Genomic DNA, 23,989 nt, shown 5'->3' with positions numbered 1-23,989 from the left:
TCCAGTCATTTCCTGCGCAGCCAAACTCTCTTCTATTTTCATTACTTTTGCTCGAGTCGCAATTTATTGTGGGGTTATTAAACTTGCAGCTTGATATCAAATGCTTTTCATTACGATGTGCTCTCATCTTGTTTAGTTAAACAAAACCCACATGATTGGACCCCCTACAATTGTCCTGGCTGCTTTTCAAACAAGGCGGCTCAAAAGGATTTGTGGATATCCCCTCCTATGCTGCAGCACAGCTTTCTTAGTAAATTATTGCCTGATTATAAGCGCAATAATATATAGTCGAATTAAGAGCTCGCCTTCAGGAGTGATTGTCTTGTACTTCTTCCATGCCGTGTTGCACAAAATCTCTCCTCTGGGCTCCATAACTCCTCCTAAATAAAAGAATAACGTCTGTAATTTAGCCCGTCCTTCAGGCTTGTTCAATGTGTGATGTGACTGGTGTTTTGGTTGGATGAGTACCTCTGATAGCCACAGACATGTATAGTTGAGGACTACTCGCACGGCCAAGTGAGCAAGCAGAGAGAGCACCAGACGGGCAACACGATCTCTCAATGCAAAAAGACAGAGGGGACGACAGCAGTGGCTGTTAACAGAGGAAGAGAAAAAGAGAGAGAGAAGTTGGAGGGCTCAGTAGGCGGGAATTTTAGGGTGGTCCAAAGTTCTCTGGCCCCAGAAGCACACCCTTTACTCAGTACTGTATCATGTACTGGTGACAAGTGCTTGTATGGGGGCTGTGTGAGTTGTGTTGTAGTTGTTCTCTTCTTTTGCAGACTAGCTTATCTGCACTGTTCTTGTCTTTAGCTGTTACCAGGGAGAGTCTAGCTAGCAGAAAACTAACACACTAATCAAAGCCATATGACCGGCTCAATGTAATGTCTGAGCTGGGTGAACAGATGCTAAGTGTCCCTCGCTGAGATTCTAACACCATACAGACTCTAGCTCTCACATGTCCCTCTGCTTCTCTCTTCTCCTCTCTCTCTCGTTCTCTCTCTCTCTCTCTCTCTCTCTCTCTCTCTCTCTCTCTCACGCACACACGCACGCACGCACGCACGCACGCGCACACGCACACACACACACACACACACACACACACACACACACACACACACACACACACACACACACACACACACACACACACACACACACACACACACACACACACACACACAGACCAACATGCTCTCCTCTTTGATCAGAAAATGGTTTATGATTCAGGTTTCAGATTGAATTTTAAACTTCCATGATCCTCTGGCGACACACTGCAAAGAACCTTCCAAGAAAATGTACGAGGCTGTGAAATCAGCTCACAACCTGTAACCTGGATATTACTGTTATCTCTAGTCTAAAGTGCTTCATTCACTCCCTCTGACCTGCCTTGCGGAAAAGCGTGGAGGACTCACACAGATGCCCACACAAAGGCCAAACACATGAGATGATAAAATAGTAGAAAAGTGTGAAATATCTATCTAAACTATGTCTGTGTCCATCCGTCTCCCTCTCTGTAAGTCTATCTACTACTCTCCATCTTTTTCTATTCTGTGTCTCTTGCCCTCTGTCTCATGAGTCAAATGAGTGAGGGTATACTTTCTAAGTCTAAAAAACCCTTCTCTCTCTCACTCTCTCCGGTCAAGAGAGAGGGGCAAGCATTCCTCTCTCAATTTCACCAAATAAACAGTGGGCAGATGAAAAGTGGGAACATAAACAAGCCAAGTCTGTCGAATAGCCAAGGATGCGCTCCCCTGACTCTGAAAATGAGCCTCTCTAGGCTGCAACAATATTTTTTGAGAGCAGTGACTTGTCTTGAAGTGAATCAGTCAGCAATTTTGAGCACAGTGTACAGATTGCTGTGTAAGCTACTGTTCTACCGGTGTCATATTCTACGAGTCACAGCTTCAAGTCTATTTTAATGTAAATTCATACTCCAGTTCATACTAATCATATAATGTATTGGGTGGGATTTAAAGTTTCAGTCTATGGATGAATCTCTGACCTGTGAAAAACAGAAATTATTTGATTTATTTATACATGTATTGATTTTTTTGATTGATTGAACACTATATTAGTCAGAAATGTAACCGGCATGTGGTACGCTAAGACCGTCCTGTGGTCTGTGGACTTATTTACATTGTGGTCCTATGGATTCAATTAATCAACATAGCATTCCACATTTTGGGGGCAGAGTAGTAGAATGAGAATTTTCCCATGTTTGTTCTAAATTTGGGTGGTAGCAGATGCCAGATGGTTGCTCCCTATAGTGTTGAGGGTATCACTCACTTTGGAGAAGTAGTTAGACAGGCATGGGTATTGAGGGATTGACTATGTTAAATACCAATCCCATTGATATTTGCTGAACCCTGTCTTCTATGCTGAGCTATATCCCAAACTAACAAAGTGTGTTGGAATTAGGCAGGTCGTAGGCTGAGAAGTAGTCGCATCAGTTTGTTTTGGGAGGTCTGCAGCTTAGTGCAAGCACAATCAAAATGGCATTTAATGAATGAGGGCTCCAACTACATTCTTGAGAACACTTTTGTTGACAAAAAAAAAGAAATTATGCCAACATCAATCTCGATCGGTCTTTGATTGCGTTTCTTGATCACTTTTCATGCAATTCTTTTACCTGTCAATTTGTTGTCAAGAATACAGCCCAAATAGGTAAGAGTACTATATGTTTGGAGTCTTTGGACCCAAAATGAATGGATTCTGTTTTACCATGGTGTAATGACTAATTGATTGATTGATTGATTGCTTGATTGATTGATTGATTGACCCAGCTTGGGTCACATACCAGTACAGTTCTGACTGCTGCACTAGTACCAAAATAAAGATATAACACCAGGGGGTCATTGGGTTGGACACTTAGTGGTAAGTCAGAGTCTCAAGACCAAACCAATGGTAGGCTATTTGTGCAAATACAGAACTCCAGTTGATTTATCATTCTTCAGAATGAAACCTATATATATATATATATATTCTTTGTTTTATTTTTACTTTTGTGTTTTACTTTATGTTGATTTCCAGTAATGGGTAGTAATTATCAATTTAATTTATTAGATGGTTACATACAATAAATAAATAAATAGCCTAAATACTATATCATAACAAATTATCACTAAGTCGAGGGTTTAAACTTTTTTCTTTTTTTTGGGGTGGGGGGGGGGGGGTGTTGCAAATTAAAGGTGTTACATAAGATAAGCAGCAATTGTGGTGGGGGTCGTCTGAATCTATAGGCACTAGGCTACTACTTTAAAATTACTGGTACCACGGCGTGGTACTGCGTTCTACGAGCATGACACCACTGCTTATTTCACCCAACACATCTGTGTCTATGATGCTGCTATCGTGGTCTTTTGAATTGTTTGCAAGAGGTTCCGTTGCACAGTGAGCACATTAACAGCTAACTTAACATATAGGATATAAATCCCAATTTAAAAAAATCACGGTATTAAACTTGCAGGGAACCTGCTAACTTTAAGTTTCCTGTCATCCGTGGTTGTTTAGTTGCTCCCCCCATCGGCCATGGGCACAATGCCACCCATCTCCATACTTAACCTGTTTGCCTGCCATCGACCACATCATTGAATTCCCTTCAGAGGGATTCCTAGTTGCAGAGACTTGGCCCGGTAGGCTACTAATCATGCTTTCTGTAACTACAATGTCACTACAGAGTCATTTTAAACATGGTGTCATTACTTAAGACGAGTTAGTTACAATTTACAACTGCAAGAAACTACTAGAAAATCTGACAACTTTCAGGAATCACACACTGCTTTTTGTATTGCATGCTATGGTAATGCTAAGTACTAGTAGGCTATAATTTCTTCCAAATAATAATAATAATAATAATAATAATAATAGCCTAATACAAATTTACAACAAGACGTATCTATATAGCTTGATTGAACTCACCTTCCCTGTGTAGCGAGATCCGTTAGGTTTCCCTTTGCAAAGTTGACGATGTCTGCTCGTCTCCTCTCTTGCGCTCTCGTCCTCTATAGACGTGTCAGTTGCCTCTCGTCAGAAATAGCCCAGACTGAGCGAAATCCAGGGAGGAAGACAGTGTGTGTGTGTGTGTGTGTGTGTGTGTGTAGCCTGTGTGTGTGCACACAGTCTGAGCAGCGGACTTTGCCGGACTAGATCTTCTCCCCTCCAACTCCACGATGTCACTGGTTGGCTGCGGAGATCTGCGGCCACTGTTGCACTTTTTTTGAGTGCCTGCGCGCTGCGCTGACGCAGCCGCGCGTCAAGGAAGGAAATGAGGAGTGAAGTGAACGCGCCGTGCACGCGCGGGAGAGCTACTACCGGCTGTGTGGTTTGACTCATCAGTCATTATCTAAACTCATGTCATCATTCACTAGTGTCAACCGTCAACAGTACGGTAGTGTTTCTCAAACTTTTTTAATTTCAAGGACCATATAACTCTAAATTTGTCTCAGAGATACAAAGATATATAGCCTACATACCTGTATTAAGGCAAGGAGCCATCTGGAACCCTGAGGGTCCGAAACTAAACTGTTTAATTGGACCAGGATCACTAAACTCAACTGTAAGTACACTAACTTAATAATAGCCTATAAGTAGCAGAGACTTGGGGTTCCACAGGAAAATTGCCTAGGATCTTTGGTCTTTGCTCTGCTCTGTATTTATTATAGCCCTCCAAGCAGAACCCAAATGCTACTGAAGTTTCTGACATTTTGTTCGACCCAGTGCATTGGGTCCTGTTCCTCGTCGTCCATGCCACCTGATTAAAACATTTACTGGCTCTGTTTACATGTTAAAACGCCTCCCCGCGGCATGTGACGCCATTATTTTCCTTGAGTTATTCTGAATTCGGTAACTTTAAGTAGCTATACATCCCGGTGCGAATATCTCCTGTGGCGCGGAAGCCGTTAAGTATTTTTAATATATGTTTGCCCGATTTGGAAGCTTGGATTCTTCTTGTTTATTGACACCTCATTGTACCGCCTATCTGGCTAGCTAGTGGCGCTATAGCTATGACACAGCAGATCAGAGGCAGGGACGTAGCCTCACAAGCCAACCGCACACCGGGAGGCGGTACAATAAACGGTAAACAAACAAGAAGAAATAAAGCGACCAAATCGGTCAAACAAAGATTAAAAATACTTAACGGCTTCCGCGCCACAGGAGATATTCGCACCGGGGTGTATAGCTACTTAAAGTTACCGAATTCAGAATAACTCAAGGAAAATAATGGCGTCACATGCCGCGGGGAGGCGTTTTAGAGAGAATCTCCACATCCGCATTTAGGAATTTCCATACGAAAATACACTAGCGAGCAGGGACCCAACGTAAAACTAAACAAAATATCAAAAAAGTTTTACGTAGGGTCCCGAAAGGGGCTATATTTATTAATGACCTATCTTGAGCTACCAAATATGTGCCATAGAAGCTCATGGCATGGGCCTGATTCAACATTGCATTATGTTGCAGCTGCACCATCATGCAATGCATGTAGGCCTACTTAATGAGGTCTTGAGCAGAGAACTAAAAGTTGTGAATGATTAGACTTATATAGACTTGTGCTGGGATTGGGAACAAAGGACATGTTATCTACAAGCCAAAAGCTTGATTTAAACTTGTGTAATTTGGAAGTTCAACAAGTTGAAAGTACTAAACGCCTTGGAGCACTGGATTGCACTCCGTCTTGCTCTCACTACATTAATTACATTGTTTTGACAATTGGAAAAGCAATTGGTATTTCCAGGAAATGTGCTTCTTTTTCTGCTGGTCCCCTTTTATGTTTTGTTTTATATCATCTTGACTATATTGCTGTATGGTGTGTGGTCATCTGCTGTCAGTGGTGACCTTAGGAAGCTCCAGTCCAGGTTGTCCAGAAGAACAGGGCACTGAGGGCAACACCGTTGGTCTCAGGGTTACTCATAGCCCTCCAAGCAGAACCCAATGCTACTTAAGTTTCTGACATTTGTTCGACCCAGTGCATTGGGTCCTGTTGCACCACTACCATGCCACCTGGTACGCAGCCATTCTTAAACATAAACAACATGTTTAGCGCCTGTCTGCGCTCTTTGACGACATTTTTTCGTGTGAGCGTTTCTGAATATGTTTAGTATAAGTACCCATACATGCCGCTGCGAATATCTCCTGTGGCGCGGAAGCCGTTAAGTATTTTTAATCTTTGTTTGACCGATTTGGTCGCTTTGATTCTTCTCTTCCTTCCTTGTTTATTGACACCTCATTGTACCGCCTATCTGGCTAGCTAGTGGCGCTATAGCTATGACAGAGCAGATCAGAGGCAGGGACGTAGCCGCACAAGCCAACCGCACACCGGGAGGCGGTACAATAAAGAAATAAAGAAGAAGAAATAAAGCGACCAAATCGGTCAAACAAAGATTAAAAATACTTAACGGCTTCCGCGCCACAGGAGATATTCGCAGCGGGATGTATAGGTACTTAAAGTTCCCGAATTCAGAATAACTCAAGCAAAAAAAGACCGTCACACGGCGCAGATTCAATCTTAGAGAGCATTTTGACTTCCGCGTTCCGGAATTCCCATACGAAAATATAGTTATGACCAGGGACCCAACATAAAACTCATCAAAATTTCAGAAAAGCTTTATGTAGGGTCCCGAAAGGGGCTAGGTTACTCACTAACATGTCCTGGCTTACAGTTGAGAACAGGATGTCTTGAGCAGTAAATGAGCAGTAAAACTTGTGTACTTAATACTTATAGGTACACAAATTGTTTATAGTAATAGCCTACGGTGCTTGATCATAACAATAAAGGTTCCAGTAATTGACAGCTTGTATTACCTTATCAAAGAAGCAATGTTTTAACATATTTTATTTGTAGATAATTTTGTCTCTTTGGAATAGGCCTCGACTCCTCCTGCATTTACAGTAGTTTTTGTCTTTTTGTTTCCTGTTCTTCTCTCACACATAATTTCATCTATCTTATTTGTATTGTGTGTTCAGTACTGACATTTAATTTTGCATATGTTGTATTTGTTTGTGTGTTGTTTTATGTGGACCTCAGGAAGACTAGATGGTTATGGCACTAGCTAATGGGGATCCTTAATACGTCTGTAATCCACATAACTTGAGAAACTTTCGACCCAACCCCTTGACTTTAAATTCGACACGTGTTCCACACCACCACACGGAGTGCAGTGCCCGGCCTTGAGTCGGTCGGATACACGGTTGCCCAGAACCCCGGATGGGTATGGACTATTCTTAAGTTAATAAGACTATTTAAACTTCACAAACAATTTAAGATTGTCCGTTTAAAAATGGGCTGCGCATAACCATTAGCTGTGTCTTTTCTGGAACAAAGGCTAGTGTATTCACTATATCAAGCCTAGCAAGGCCAAGATGTTGTTAGTTACTGTGGCTTCAACAGTAGAGATTATCTCTCTCTATATACAGTATATATATAACTCTAGCTGCTTTCATTGTGCCCTGGAATAGAAGAACCAAAATGGAAAGATCCGACACACCCAAGAGGTCTACAGTATGTGTTATTTATTGCTTGTAACTTTTCCCCAAATTGCTGGATGTATTTTAGTTATAGAGTGAGGCATATCTGCAATATGTTCAAACTGTAGCAAACAATAATAGCCTGGAGAGGAGAATAATCATTCGATTGAATAAATATACACTTATTCAGTATTTATTTGTTGATGTGTATTGATCTGACAAGCCATGTTGATACTGTTAAGCATGAGTCATGAGTTTTTGAATATTGAATATTGTTAAAAGTGGCACAACATGCTTAGAATTCAATGTCGGAGTCATCTGTATACATGTACAAGTGGAACTTGAATAAATGACTTAAACTATATCAGTATAGTCACCACTGTCATTGCAATTATAAATAGAAAAGCCAGTATCTAATAATGTTATCCTATGCGTCCTACAGCCTAATTTATAAAATTGGACTTAAAGTCAGACTTAAAGTCGCACTATGTAGTTTTGCTGTTTTGGGTACCAGTGGCCACTTTGGAAACAAATAACATGGCAGTCAACGTCTTTTATTTAATCCCCCAATTCCCCAGTCTGTTCAATTGCACTAGTGACGTTAGTATTTTGTCTGAAAAGGCGTGGCTTTGCAGGAACATGCCCGTGCCTGTCTGCTTGTGCATTGCCGCTGTGCACATTTTTTTCACGTTTTATATACATGGGGCATGTAACTCACCATAATCACCACTCATCACAATATAAACAGTTTACATATGATATAAGTTTAGTTATGTTTCTTTCAAGGGAGATGGATCTAGTTATTTTCTTTTATTTTTGCTTTTCTGCCTTTATTGATAGTGAAGTGAAGATTGACAGAGGGTGGGAGAGACATGCAACAAAGGCTGTCATGAACAATATTCGAACACGTGACACGCAGTCAGGCCAGAGCCTATAATATATGTGGCATGCGTCTGGACCACTAGGCCAGCGGGCAGTCCAGGTCTGCTATTTTCAAGTCTGACTGGCAATCCCCAGGTGAAACAATCAATAAATAGAGAATCCTCTCTTGCATGTTTGACTTCCCATCTGTGCGACACTACAGCTCGAATATCCGGCTGAATCTCATTGTCTCCCCTATACTACAGTAAAGCCCTCCTGAGTCTATACATTTATGGAAATATTTTTGTTATTGCTTTAAGTCTTTACTTGAAATGTTCCTTCAAATTTGAAGTTAATCCTGGAAGTATTGAGTTTGATAAAACAAAACAAAAAGGACCATCTTTGGTGATCGGCTTATAGCCTGACCTAAGCAGAGACATTTCTGGCCTAGATGGGAGGGTCGCGTCTCAGAAAAGCGCGCACCCTGATTGGATCTCATCGATCTGTCCGTCACCCCCGGCCCCTCCTCTCCCCCCTAGTGCAGCGCTACGTCACATAATTTAGAGCAACGCCTACGCGGAAGGGTTGACTCCCATTTTTAGACTGGTTCAGCCCACGGCTTTTTCCAGGCTTTCATCTTTCGCGCAGACGAAATGAAAGCCTGGGTATCGAGGCTAATCGGCTTATAATGAATCCCCCTGTTGACTGTGGGCATAATGCCAAATGCAAAGGGTGTCACCCTTCTCTATACCTATCCTGACCTGATTGCCTGCCATCTGCCACATAATTCCTTTCAGAACTCGGCCTAGTGATAATCAGCCTTTTCTGTAACTACAATTACACTCCCTCATTTTAAACATTTCTAAATTTGACTTAAAACTGCACTTTAACCACTTAAACCCTATAAATGAAAATAGCATCAACAGTGAGCGTTAAGATTGGCTATTTTATATGTTCACATATTTTCGCAGAATGTTCTCCTACTATAACATCATGCCATGTCCAGAATAGAGGGAGAGAGAAATGGAAATAGCGCCTGACTATGTCCGTCGCTAGTTCCCGTCCATCCGTCCGTCGCTCCGGTCCACCGGTCGCTAAGTCAGAGGCTTCATACACACACGTAAGAACAACTGTTCTGTGCTCTGCCTGTGTTTCATGGCCGCCTCAATGCTTTTCCAATGGTAGTCACATGGTTTGACCAAACACTTGTGTTTGATTGCCCCCCTCCCCCGCATCAAACAAAAAAGTTTGGTCAAACCATGTGACTTCCATTGGAAAAGCATTGAGGCGGCCATCAAACACAGGCAGAGCACAGAACAGTTGTTCTTTACGTGTGTGTATGAAGCCCGACCGCCCGTCGCTGGAGTCGGACCCTCGAGTTACCAGTACCGCCGGTTGCTAAATCTGACCGCCCGTCGCTGGAGTCGGACCGCCGGTCCGACGAGTTACCAGTACCGCCGGTTGCTAAGTCTGACCGCCCGTCGCTGGAGTCGGACCGCCGGTCGGAGTAGGACCGCTGGTCACTCGAGTTACTACCGCCGGTTGCTAAGTCCGACCACCCATCGCTGGATTCGGACCGCCGGTCGCTCAAATTAGGACCACCTGTCATCGAGGCCTCATTCACACATAAAGAAGTGTTCTGAGCTCTGCCGCCTCAATGCTTTTCCAATGGAAGACACATGGTTTGTTCAAGTGTTTGTTCAAACCACGTGACTTCCATTGGAAAAGCATTGAGGCGGCCATGAAACACAGGTAGAGCACAGAACATTTGTTCTTTATGTGTGTATAAAGCCAGGCCCAGGCCCAGGCGTAACGGTCTGGGCACCGGACTGGTAATCCAGTCGCAGTGTGCCGCGGGTTCGACTCCCGGACCCGACACGGCCTTTACTGCATGTCATCCCCCCATCTCTCTCCCGTTTCCTGTCAGCCTACTGTCTGTCCCTTCAAAAATCAATAAAAGGCGTAAGCCACAAAAAAAATATCTTAAAAAAAAAAAAAAAAGCCTGATTCGGACCGTCGCCAAGTCCCGTCCGTAAACGGGACCTAGCGACGGACGGACGGGAACTAGCGACGGACGTAGTCGGTCGCTAGTTCCATTTCCCTCTTACTGGAGGATAGGGATGCTATGTCGTCATGTGGTTAAGAAATGTGACAACTGAAGTCAGTCTGCATGCAGGAACATGCTATTACTATTTTCGTCATAACAAAAAGTACTAAAACAAACCATTCCAAATCACAAGACATTAATACCATCATCCTGGAATGATAGTATTAATACCTTCCATACGTAGCCTACCCACCTATAATCTACCTACCTATTTTGAATGTTATATAGCGAGGTGTTTTGGCTATACAATAATGTTTTAATTAGAGTTGTCCCGATACAATATTTTTCAGACCAAGTACGAGTACAAGTACTTCATTTTTAGTACTCGCCGATACCGATTACCAATACGAGTACTTTATTTTTGTTGAGTAACACTTATTTTACCCCTTTTTTCTCATAGATGGATCTCCGATCTACACTTGTCAGTTATGCTTGTGGATCGGCTGTTTTGGGCGATTTGCTGCAGTGTTGGGTCAGACGTGCTCCCGTTGCATTCGTTCAGCCTAGTGTCAATTGGATGTTTTGGTAATCGGGTCGAAGTATCGGGGCCGGTTTCCGAGTACTGAGTACTTGAGGGTGGTATCGGTCCGAGTAACCGATACCAGTATCGGTATCGGAACAACTCTAGTTTTAATGGATATTTAAGCTGCCTTCACACTATAGTATCTTGCCCTTGTTTGGTGTTAATGTGGCAATGGTCTACATATGATATATATTTAGAAAGCTGGTCTGAGAAAGACTCTGACAATGTCTCTCAATTGGGATGTTCAAAAGGACTAATTGGGACAAAAAGCCATTTTATGTGAACCGTGCGTAAGCAGATACAAATGTATATATCTATTTTAGATACATAAACAGCCCTAACTAAAGACAACATTTCAACACTGAAACCATGTTGATGTATGTATCCAGGAATGTTTTGATTAACAGAACCCTGACTACATTTTCCTGATAAAATGTTAGTAGAACTAAGCCAATGTAATCATCACCTAAAATAGCTGGAACATTTTGAGTTGTTGTCAAATGCATAAGTTGAAATGAACACGGGTTGAAGACAGATACAAGTTAGTTTGTCCCAGAACTGAACAAGAGCACACATACAAGAGCATAACACGTCCATCAACTACAATAGAAATGGCCTTCGCCTTTGACCTTCTTGACAATCTTTTAGTAGTAGTAAAAATGGCCTTGACCTTTGACATTGGGTGTAGAATTCTGCTATCTTGGTACCAAACGGTCTATATGAAATTACATTCAAATGGGACCCCTATTTTTCTCATTGTAGCTTACAACTATACAATGACACTCACGCACATGTCACATGCACACATCTATCAATCCAGTTTGAGATTAGCTAAGAGGGTTAGTTAGACTTTACAAATATTAGGGTGCATGAATTTCATATCGCAATGAATGTGCTTCAATATTACTTTCTACAAAACAATGTTGCAGATGTAGGATTTAGACCAGCTAATTATGGCATCCAAGATCTTAATTAATTCAGTCAAATAAAGTCACAGGTTGTTAGATTTGGCTAACATTAAAGATGACAGATTACATACATGGTTTCACTTGTACAATGCTTCATCTGACAAGAGAGCAGCTGTATGTCAGAACAACCGCACAGATGGCTCTCTAGTCTCTCTACATTAGTTCTCAAAAAGGAAAACCACATCTCTCGTGTTGAAATGATTGTTGAGCAGGGGTTATATTAGAGTTTAACGCACGCACGCTCGCATGCGGACATACTCTCTCTCCATGCCTTCGGCCTGATAGAGACAAAAAACCTGGCAAAAGTGTAGGTCGTGTTCTTCTGTAATATCTCTGTGCTGTTTGCTTTGTGTTCCTTCAGCTTTATTTGTGTAAGCAAAATCGTTATTCGAGCACACTGTACACTGCCCTACAAAGCAAAAGTGCAGTAATTACATTTTTGGATTTATTTGTCTCAAAGGTCAAATCAGCCTTGATTTGTTTCTTTTCTTTTTCACACACCAGGGCCCCTCTCATTGCAGATGTATTTCCTGTAACTGGCACTGTTGCCTTGTAGTAAAGCAGAGGCTAGGGTTTACCTAATATGGTAGGTAAAATAGTCAAAGATTTAGATCTATTTATATACTGTACAGTTTTACCAGAAAAGTCTAAAAGGAAGCAATAATGATGGCAAAGGATCAAAGAGTCCAAAAACAAAGCGGTATGTTTATGTTGAAATCATTTGACAGTGTGTTAATACATTAATGGTTTTGTTGATATCTTAATCTCAAAACAATTAAAGTTATCCTGCAAAGACACCCCCCCCCCCCCCAACAGCTTTATCTATTCTATTTGACAGATTAGATAATTGATTATTTTTAATGGAACTAGATTTGGCACAATAAAGGAATATGTATATTATTGACACAAGTTCACAACTACAGCTAAAATCAAGTTATCATGATAGATGCTAAAACTATTTGCCAACATTGTCGGAATCCTTTTTTATCTTTTTAATACTAATTATATAGTAATTATATAGTATGTCGTTAAAGCTCTTCAGTGCAGACCCCAGACTGCCTAAGTTTAGTCTTAACTTAGAACATTAGAACATGCTAATGCAGACGCACCAGAAACAGACTTCCCCAAAACATTTGCCATCCCAAGCCAAAGTTTATGCAACCACTGGCACTGACATGGTTCACTGTATTATGATTGTGATTGGCTATAGCAGCAATGTACTGTATGTAGACTCTACAGTGTAGCATATCAGTATTGACAGTGTGTCACTGTGGATGCCTTTGGTGTGGTGAATAGAGAGTTGAGGTACTTGGGCCATAGCGGAGTCTTCATTACTTTTCTGCTTACCTATGTCCGCATAGATGCATGTGGCAGCACACAAGATTGCATGCACACTTGCACAGGAAGCTATGGTTTCTAACCGTTTGCCTGTGACATGCACAGGTAATTTTATGTCATGTTAATGCAAGCTGAAGGTCAACAGCCTATAGCTAATATTTTCCGCTTCATCTTCAATGGCAACAGTGATGACTTCGTGTCCCATCAACATTCTGGTGATCCAATTATTTTAAATAGAAGCTCAACCGATCTAGTGCCATGGGACTTTCTAAAAAAAAAAAAAACTCCTTCCCATCATGCACCTGTGCAGCGCAGTCGCTGTGCTGCCTGCTGCGCCTGTATAATGACGTTGCATAGAGTGGTCCTAATGGGCAAAAGAGGTGGCTGAAATATAATATATATATTAACTGTACAATATGTGAAAACATTGAGGATGGGATAATAAGCCTAGAATCTTGGCAGAGTAGTGTGGAGGCAAGTGGAGTGCTGGTAAGCTTGCATGGCCCTATAGCAACCAGACACCATGTCGGATGTCGACCCTATTCTGATTCTGGTACTGGGATATCTCCTGTTCTATTATGAGAGTTTCTCAATCCCAAATCTTCTAAATCACATAATCTACAATTTCACATAATTAATAAGCCGTACATATACTGTCAGTATCAGTGTGGTCCATAAAGCTGTTATAAATGTCAGAGGGTACTGAAGTATATTTAAACAGGAGAGAAGTTATCCTGTCCCAAACCAAAAAGGATATTACAGAAATTAGGGTTTTTATAGTGGAAGGAATAATCTAGAAGTGAAAAAGCACCTGTTCAACGGAATAGAGATGCTGGGGAAAGGAGGGGGACTGGGGGCGGATTTGCAACTTCCTGTTGTGGCTTTGTTGTGTTTCCTTGCAGTATAGCCTCGTATCACATTCATCACAGAGTACCTCACACCACTATGTAGAGTTGACATTTATGAGCTATAACAGAACTGAGTTTATTCCAATACTCTCGTGGCACTTGATGTTGAAGAGGTGGCGATTATCTACAACATTGGTATGTATAATCCATAATCCACTAGTAATTTATTACACCTAGAAATTAAAAATTAGAAATTAGAAATTACACCAGAAATTAAACATACATTTCTGCATTATGAAATAATAAGGAGTGGAGGGAGACACCTAGGGCTCTATCGTATACCATGCCTTACCCGCAAGCATTAACTATTATCCGTGAATTATGCATTTAGGAGCTTGGCTTAGGTATCTTGCGGCCACTATACCCACTATACATTATGCCGACACCATTATTTGCGGGTGGAGGTGTGTCTGTGTTGATGCGCTTTCCCTATAATTGCTATCTTATGCACACAGGTTTAGGACAATGGAAAGTGCCTCTTCAAATCACTCGCAATGCGAATCCGTTTGATAAAAGAATGCGCTCCTGAGTTGGAGCTGCATTTGGGGGGGGGGGGCATTTTATGCCTTTATTGATAGGGAACAGTAGTCAGACACGCCATCCAGCTGGCTTGGCAGCCTAGGGGCCCAGACGGTTGAGCTAACCGTCCGGGCCGAGTTGGAGCTGCCTTGATACACAATATTGCAGAACATTCACAGCTCAGAGGTCTCGTTCTGTCTTAATTCTCCAAAAATCTCTGTAATTGTTATTTGATTTCTGCCATGGTGCATATTGTGCGATTTGTTTTCCGTTTCATCACACCATTGCGCAGCAAATATTTAATGGATTACAATAATATACAATTCCCCATAATCAGTAACACGTAGATGATACTTGTGATACAAATGTGGTTTTATTTAAAGGCAATTAAAGGCTAGATGGCAAGGAAGCAACATGTGTCATTTCCAAAGTAATTTCACTTCAGTTCAGTGCAAGTCTGTTTAATTTCCCGAACTTGACTTTTCGCTTGATACCGTTTCATAGAGAGGCAATACACTCACAATATATGAATGAATGAATAATGAAAGTTCAAACTCCATAGATTACACAGCACTTTGATTTTTTTTAAATGCTTCAGATTTGCGAGTTGTGACTTAATGAAATGACGAGTGTTCTTGGTATCTGTGCGCGGTGTAAAAAAAAAGAAAACGGCACAGGGGTGGAGAGGGCAGCAAAAGTGAGAAAGTGTTGGTCGCGGAGTGGATGACAGATACTGGACATACAAAACAACCCTCCTATCCGTATCAAATATAAATGTATTCCAAGGCAGCACGCGTTGCTCTTCCATGGGCCATAGTAAGATATCACTGGGCATAATGCGTAATGGATAATGAATCTCTTCACCGAATGTATGCCAAGAATGCGGGGACCTCGTTCTTCTCTCCACAACCCGCCTATGCCAAAACGAGGGTTTTGATTGATTGATTGATTGAAATATTTATTAACAGTTTGTAGAATTTACAGTACATTTTAAGCACAAACTCAATACAAAGACTGTTAACTGTGAGTGGACGACCCAATTAAGCATTACACTTGTTTACAACAGGGTCCACATTGTTCAATTCATCAAAACATTTAGAGACATACAAATAGACACTTCTATGTAGCTAAAGAACAGAACAGGAATTCATCATATAGGAAGCAAAAAGGGAAAAGATACATATACAGTGAGGGGAAATGGGGTGGGGGGGGGGGATTCAGATTTTACAGAGGCCAGTTTCGAATTGCAGCCATCCATAGGTGCCCTTTGAGAGCGGTTTTGAAGGAGTCAAGGGATTCACATGTCTTAATGACTGTTGGTAGGGCGTTCCACATTTTGGTGGCATAGGAGCGAAAAGAATTTAGTCCCTTGTTTGTGCCGAATCTGGGTTGTACATGGTTTGTTGCACTCCCTCTGGTGTTGTGGGTGTGGACTTCGTTTACATTAAGGAAGTATTTAGACAGGTACATGGGTATCTTGGTGGTGTATCGAATCTTGTGGACCAGACCCATTGCAAGATGCTGTACTCTGTCGTCGACCCTAAGCCATCCCAGCCTGTCAAAGTGGGCAGGGGTGAGGTGGGTTCGGGGGGTGAGGCCAAGTAGGAGCCTGACCAGTTTGTTTTGGGAGGTCTGGAGCCTTGTTTTAAGGGCCTTTGAGGTGCTGTGGTACCAAGAGGTGGATGCATAGTCAAAGAAACCTTGTACGAGGGCTCCTGTTAAGGTCTTCAAGGTGTTTTTGCTGACCAGTGAGGAGATCCTGTAAAGGAATCTTGTTCTTTGATTGACTTTTTTGATTACGTTGGTGGCCATCTTATCACCGGAAAGATTGGCCTCCAGGATGGAACCTAGGTAGGTAATTTGATCTTTTCGTGTGATAATATTGTCACCCACTCTAACCAAGAAGCCATCTGCCTTGCTGAGATTACTATTTGATCCGAAGAGGATGGATTCAGTTTTTCCCAGGTGTAAGGATAGTTTGTTATCAGCGAGCCAGGTGCAGATTCTACCGAGTTCAGAGCTGAGGGTCTTTTCAACCTGCAGTTTGTTCCTGTCCGAGACCAGCAGTGCTGAGTCATCTGCGAACAGGAACAAGTTGCAGTCACAAGCTGAAGTCATGTCGTTAACATATATTAGGAACAGTAAAGGCCCTAGTATGCTTCCTTGTGGGACGCCAAAGCTCACTGGGAGGGTAGGGGACAGTGTTCCGTTCACCTCCAGAGAGGTGTTTTAAGGATTTAGGCTGTGGCACAAGATAGCCAATTTTACGGGGCACTACACTTACACAATACTAAATCCCCAAATTACGGATAAAGTGCCCCTGACACAAGATAAGGCCCATAATCTTCAACCCTCTGCAAAAGCAATTCATTTCTGTGCTTCTGTGTGTTTCTCTCTCTACCTTTAGTTCTGTTTCATCAAGAATCCAGTTGTCCAGCACCATTATCCATCCTCCATTCTCCAACACCAACTCCAATACCCGTTAATAAAAACAGAACTTCCAAGTCAAACAATACTCCTGCCACGGGGCCACCATGTCTGTTGATCCGGCATCCGAGCTGCCTTTCTACTATGGCAGCATCAGTCGTAAGGAGGCAGAGGAACAGTTGAAGCTGGTCGGGTTGGCGGACGGTCTTTTCCTGCTGCGACAGTGTCTCCGCAGTCTAGGAGGCTATGTCCTCTCCATGGTGTGGAGCCTGGAGTTCAACCACTACCCCATAGAGAAACAGCTGAACGGGACATATTGCATCGTAGGAGGCAAGTCACACTGTGGGCCGGCAGAGCTCTGTGAATTCTACAGCAAGGATCCAGACGGGCTGGTGTGTACTTTGAGGAAACCATGCCTGCACTCTTCCGACACCCCCATACGGGCCGGGGTGTTTGACAGCCTGAGAGCGAGGATGTTGATGGAGTATGTAAAACAGACCTGGAACCTAGAGGTGTGTCTTTGCTCCATGATCCATGGTTAGATTTTAAATGTTGGCATACCATATACCACTGTACCAGCCACTGATTATTCAACCATGAATATGTTTTGTTGTGCTCATCCCTAGACTCTTTCGATTGTGGCTAATACTTCGCACAACCTTGTCACTCACTGTTATTTTCCGCATGTGACACGGTCATACAGCAAAGTATAGTTTGTCTTTTATAGAGGTGGACAATGACTGTATGTCTGTTTGTGTCCAGGGAGAAGCAATGGACCAGGCCATTATTAGTCAAGCTCCTCAACTGGAGAAGCTGATTGCCACCACAGCCCATGAGAAGATGCCTTGGTACCATGGTAAAATATCGCGTGCAGAGGGCGAGAGGCGGCTTTACTCTGGTGCACAGCCAGATGGAAAGTTCCTGTGAGCAGTTTGATCTTATATTGATTCTCTATTTTGTGTGTTTTCCCCCACATTTGCATTTTTATTGTTCATCCAACAACCTCCATAAAGACAAGGATCGACTTGTTTTATCTACCATAATATGGTAGATAAAACAACATATTATGTTGTGATTTATTTAAGACAATTGAGAGATCTTTGTTGTTTTTTAATGCAGTTTCCTTTCTATTCCTTAGGGTGAGAGAGAGAGATGAGTCTGGTACTTTTGCACTGTCTATGATGTATGGGAAATCAGTATACCATTATCAGATCTTCCATGACAAATCGGGGAAATACGCCATGCCAGACGGGAGCAAGTTTGACACTGTATGGCAGGTAGGCCTGTCCTAATGCATTACTGTAGAAATATACAGCAGAAATGTAGGCTTAGCGTCCTCATTAATGTCACGTCTGGAACATTCTTCAAAGCATTTTTCAAATAATCCTGTTGTGCTGTGTATGATGAAAGTATTTCACGTTCCACCATCCATATACACTACAGTATTGACATGTTCCATTACCTGTCATATCTTCCCCCTTCCCATTCTCTTCCTCTCTCTGTCTGTCAACTTTGCTTTTGTCACACCAGCTAGTTGAGTACCTGAAAATGAAGCCTGATGGCCTGGTGTCTGTTCTCACGGAGGCATGTGTCATTGGCAAAACTGATAGTGGTACTGAAAAGCATCAATTTATTTTCTTATTTTATATATTGTTGCTGTCTGGTGGAAACCTTTCCAAAACTTTAAGGAAATAAAAAAATAACCTGTGTTCCAATGCACTAAGACTAGTTATTATTTAGTCACATTAGTTCGTTAGTTCTCATTATTTTTCATCGGTTAAATATTTTATAAAACCCACACTCTTCATTTTTATATTTTTCCCCAAATTGCAGATCTGCGTTGCATGCAACGCCTTAGAAGATGTAGATTGGCTGTTTTTGATGTGTGTGTTGTGTTTGTGTGACACTGTAATATGAAGCTGGGTAGCCTATTAATTTAGGAACAAAAACATAAAAAATGGGAAAAGTGGATATACAGTATAGGATATCGTCACTGTCAGGTGGACACCTGGATGTATGGATGTATGGATGTATGGATGGATGGATGGTTGGATGGATGGATGGATAGATAGATAGATAGATAGATAGATAGATAGATAGATAGATAAGAAAGAGAGAAACACTACTGTATGTGGGGGGGTCTTTTTGTCAAAGTTAAAATTAATTTTACATTTAAATTAATTAATACACTTAATTTAATACACATATTTTAATTTATTTTTCAGACACACCTGTTCTTCCAGCAGTAGTAAGTATTGACAACATTCGGCGCCGTTTTTTGTTAGTTTATTTAAAAAGTTTGTCCACTGAGATAAATTGTTACCTTTCATTTCAGAGACAGCCTCATGGAAATGGAAGATATACATCGCCCCCTTCAGGTTTGTAGATTATTGTCCCAGACTTCATTTGATAGCTTTTCTGTCTTTTAAGACACTATCACACTACTATAAGACACAGACACTACAACAGTTGAACCATCATTTCAAAATGTTATCAAAAAATGCACAGTAAATTTCTCTGCTACATAATTGTCATTTTGATATAGTAATGGCCTAACTATCGTTAAGGTAATACTGGTGAAGAACATACTTATTATATTATGTTTGAATTTATACACACCCTGCAATGCAGTTTGGCTAGCAGGATCTCTAAACTATGAACCTAAACCTCTAAACTTCTCTGTGACTTAACTTTGGCTTTTTAGCCTTCAAACCAGTCCCCCACACAGGTGAAGCTCTGCCCATGGACTGCAGTGTGTTTGACAATCCATACCATAACCCTGATGATCTGAAGAAGTTCAACATCCAGAGAAATCAGCTAATGATTGACGAGGTGGAGCTGGGCAGTGGAAATTTTGGCTACGTCAGGAAGGGAGTCTTCAAAACAGAAAAGTAAGGGCTAGTGCTTCTATATTAGTTAGTAGCACTGCACTAACTACTACAACACGGCCCTAATGGAGGTCAGTGTGTACTGTACGTTTTAGTGTATGGATGTGAGCATGTTTGGGTGTTGCTGAGTACCTGTGTGCACACCGTTGTGCGACAAAGGATAAACATTCTTCTCACTTTATGTCTGCTGTCACAGGGGCCAGATAGATGTGGCCATCAAAGTGCTAAAGAATGACAATGAGCATACCAAGGCGGAGATGATGAGAGAGGCAGAGATCATGCACCAGCTGAGCAACCCCTACATTGTGCGCATGCTAGGCCTGTGCGATAGTAAGGGTGAGAACCTAATGCTGGTCATGGAGATGGCCTCTCTTGGACCGCTCAACAAATTCCTCTCATCCAGGAAGTATGTACTCTGTGTGTGTGTGTGTGTGTGTGTGTGTGTGTGTGTGTGTGTGTGTGTGTGTGTGTGTGTGTGTGTGTGTGTGTGTGTGTGTGTGTGTGTGTGTGTGTGTGTGTGTGTGTGTGTGTGTGTGTGTGTGTGTGTGTGTGTGTGTGTGTGTGTGCGTGCGTGCGCGACCATAGAGAATAATATTAACCAGTTTCAAGTTTCAACCAGCATGTTATTACAACTGCTACTTATAGATAAGATGTTTTTGCCATGAAGTATACAGGATTTTGATATTTCATGTTGTATGCAGATGATTCAGGTGTTGGATTTCCTTTTTCCATCTGTGAACCTCTGACGTGTGATCATGCAGGTCATGCAAAAAGGACAAGGTTGGGTGCTAGTCTGCTGAATGGTCATATCATACTGCAAGTGTATATGGGGCATTTTTTTAATCGGTAGCCAAGGCCACTGTGAAACTGGCTGGTGTGTGATACCGTGCTACAATATTTATATATAGGTGTCTGTAGCCTCAGTGGGACTGACCCAGCTGACAGGGCATGGTATCATGTGGGCAATCACAGAGCAGATCAGGTCAGAGGCGTATAGTCTTAAGCACACACAAATAATACTGCCTGCACAAGTGGCAAATGATCTGCCTTTCTATAGCGGCTTTATCCACAGCATTTTACAATGTGCATTAACCCATTCATAGACAAACACTGATGGCAGAGACAACGATGCAAGGCACCTTGCTCGTGGACACTTTGAAACAAAGCCAGGAAGACCCGGGGCGGGTATTGAACCGTTGGTCTTTCGGTTCCCAGATTGCTGCTCTACCTCCTGAGCCGCAGCCACCCCCAATGCACATACACAAATGCCCACACATTCACTCTCTCCTCTCATGCATTGTTCTCTGTTTTCTCTCTTTCCCTCTCACCCCATCCTGGGACAGGGATTATGTCACCGTGGAGAACATTGTCAACTTGATGCACCAGGTGTCAATGGGCATGAAGTATTTGGAGGAGAAGAATTTCGTACACAGAGACCTGGCGGCTCGTAATGTCCTGCTAGTTAACCAACAGTTTGCCAAAATCAGTGACTTTGGGCTGTCCAAGGCCCTGGGGGCAACTGACTATTACTGGGTAGGGATTAATTTCTTGTTTTGTTTTAGTTATATAATGGATTGCTTCTTTTGATTGAATCCCACAAGGGTGCTTATTATGTGCAGTACAAATTATTCAAGGTACAAAGTTTTTAATCTTGTATACTACAATACTGTGGCAACATTGCAGGAAATGAAATTCTTTACAGCATGCACACAAATATGGGCTTACAAACTGACCCTGCTATATTGGGCCTTGACGCTCTGGTACCATTTGACCAGCATTGAAATTGTTAATTATAGGGATATGTGGATATCACTGCTCCTCTGACATTTAATTACCTTGCCTGGTATAAATGGACTCATTGGCATTGTGTCAATAGTTCCAAAAATCTATGTTATTGCATTTAATAACTGACTTGCCCACAGAAAATCTTGTGCAGGCTTCATTTTTGTTTTTGTTCCTTTTATCAAAACAAATATATATATATCTTACACAGGCTCGCACTGGAGGGAAATGGCCACTGAAGTGGTATGCTCCAGAGTGTACAAACTACCACAAATTCTCCAGTAAAAGCGATGTCTGGAGTTTTGGTATCACCATGTGGGAAGCTTTCTCGTATGGAGGCAAACCATATAAGGTACTAGCAGAGCAGCCATGCAGAATCATTGACAGAAGCCAAAAAATATGTATTCCATAGCTCAATCTTCAACATTCAGTTGAACTGTTTCTGTTTTAGTATTTTTATAATTGTGTTTGTCACATGGGAACAAGAGAAAGTTATTTCTTTTTTGTTTTCACTTGTCCCAATGCTATACAGAAAATGAAAGGTCCAGAGGTCACCCGCTTTATTGAAACTGGGAACCGCATGGAATGTCCACCAGGATGTCCAGATCGAATGTATGCATTGATGAAAGACTGCTGGATATACAAGTGAGGCTCTCAATTCATGAATCTCTCATTTTCTGATTTGTTATGTGGTTAAGTTACTGATTTCAGTCAGCATGTGATGTCGCTCGTTCTTGATAATGTCCTTCACTGGAAAAATGCTTCCAGAATTGCAACTTGCAGCAATATGATACATTTCAGGTTTTATGACATTGCTGGCCACTGATGACCACAACATTGCTGTGTATTTCCTTTCTCTCTCAGGGGAGAGGACCGTCCAGACTTCAAGAAGGTTGCAGAGTCCATGAGGGCTTATCATTACTCCATATCCGGCAAGGCCCAGTCTCACACTGTTTAGCCTACAAAGTAAAAATCTGGGCGGAATTTTAATTCTGAAATTATATTTAAAAAAAAAGAAAAAGACCCTTAATGGCCTAGTTTTACACTTCCAGAGTTAAACTGACTCTCTGGATTTTAAAGTGTATCAAGCAGAAGGATACAAGGGACATTCTGTCCTGGCTCTCACAATGCATCCTTTCAATGGACACCAACAAGCAAAACAAAGAGCTTCTTATGAACTCTGCACACTGATCAGCTTAGCTACAGTACTGTTACAGTTAAACAAGCCTCATTCACATCAATGAATGAATGTGTAACCCATGCAAGGGACATCTCTGTCTTGAAAATGTCTTTGAGAGCAGGATTATGAGTTATTGGAGTTGGTTTGAGTGATGTCTTGGACTCTTGTCTACACAAAGTAAAAATGTATAAATAAAGAACATATATTTGTATAGTACATTTTATATACTAAGAATACTACTACAAATAAAGGGCATTTAAAAGAATAAAAATAATAATAATAAAAAAAGAAACAGATGACATGATGACGATCATAGTGATGATGGTGATAATAAGAAATTGATATAATATAATTAACAATAATAGGCTTAAATACACACACATAGACGCATTGTATATGTTGTAGGCTGTAGGGTAGGCTATTATTATTATTATTACGCAGGCCAATTAGCCTAAATTTCCAGGATGTTAAACCATGGGTTGAACTATGTGTTGTCTTGTCGTCTAATAAAGTCATGTTTTATTCAGATATTCATTTTGGTTTGATAAATAATCACGGGGCCTTGTGGGCTTGTTATAAATGTGTTATGAAATAACACGCGAAACAAATAGGCTTTTTCAGATCTAGCCCTGAAACATGACTGCCATGGCGCGACTGCAGCCTGTTTTACGCAATCGCTACATTTACTGTCCAAACGTGTATATAAACATTCCGATTTCAAATATAATGTCCTCGCCACATGTGCCACGGGTGTTAGAAATGTGCTGGCACAGCGATTAGCATTGCTGCATCCCGCGTTGTTTAATAAAAAGCATTTTTTATCCGAGCGCCCCGGCTACTTTTCTCAAGCGGGGTTCGTTTGGGAAATTTACAGTTGCACACCGGGAGCGCACTCGCCTATTAGTCTGTATTGGCCGTGCGGTCAGTGTTCAAATATCGAACACACCGAGTGCCACACTCCTCCCGACCGATAGGGGAGCGTAGTTGAAAGCCAATGACAAAAAAACAGCTCGGATAAAAATGC

The 23,989-nt window shown here is 41.7% G+C and overlaps 2 protein-coding genes across 3 annotated transcripts in view; one reads left to right on the top strand and one right to left on the bottom strand.

Moving 5' to 3' along the window:
- The window catches only part of adamts10 (ADAM metallopeptidase with thrombospondin type 1 motif, 10), an 83,954-nt gene extending 79,771 nt beyond the window's left edge, over positions 1 to 4,183 (bottom strand). For both annotated transcript variants that reach the window (XM_083767750.1, XM_083767749.1), the window contains exon 1: positions 3,919 to 4,183. The gene's annotated coding sequence lies outside the window, so the exon portion shown is untranslated. The remainder of the gene's footprint in view (positions 1 to 3,918) is intronic.
- Positions 4,184 to 4,383: 200 nt separating this feature from the next.
- On the top strand, positions 4,384 to 23,493 carry zap70 (zeta chain of T cell receptor associated protein kinase 70). The gene is made up of 13 exons (XM_083767751.1): positions 4,384 to 4,555; positions 17,096 to 17,627; positions 17,878 to 18,038; positions 18,254 to 18,392; positions 18,646 to 18,727; positions 19,341 to 19,363; positions 19,451 to 19,493; positions 19,820 to 20,006; positions 20,200 to 20,409; positions 21,347 to 21,536; positions 21,997 to 22,137; positions 22,318 to 22,430; positions 22,650 to 23,493. The coding sequence occupies exons 2-13, from the start codon at positions 17,223 to 17,225 to the stop codon at positions 22,741 to 22,743; spliced, it is 1,788 nt and encodes a 595-aa protein (XP_083623877.1). The 5' UTR covers positions 4,384 to 4,555; positions 17,096 to 17,222; the 3' UTR covers positions 22,744 to 23,493.
- The last annotated feature ends 496 nt before the right edge of the window (positions 23,494 to 23,989 follow it).

The sequence above is a fragment of the Protomyctophum parallelum genome (assembly GCF_964188405.1).
Source record: "Protomyctophum parallelum genome assembly, chromosome: 6".
NCBI lineage: Eukaryota > Metazoa > Chordata > Actinopteri > Myctophiformes > Myctophidae > Protomyctophum > Protomyctophum parallelum.
Note: the sequence above shows the minus strand (reverse complement) of the source record. Positions and strands in the feature narration are given on the sequence as shown.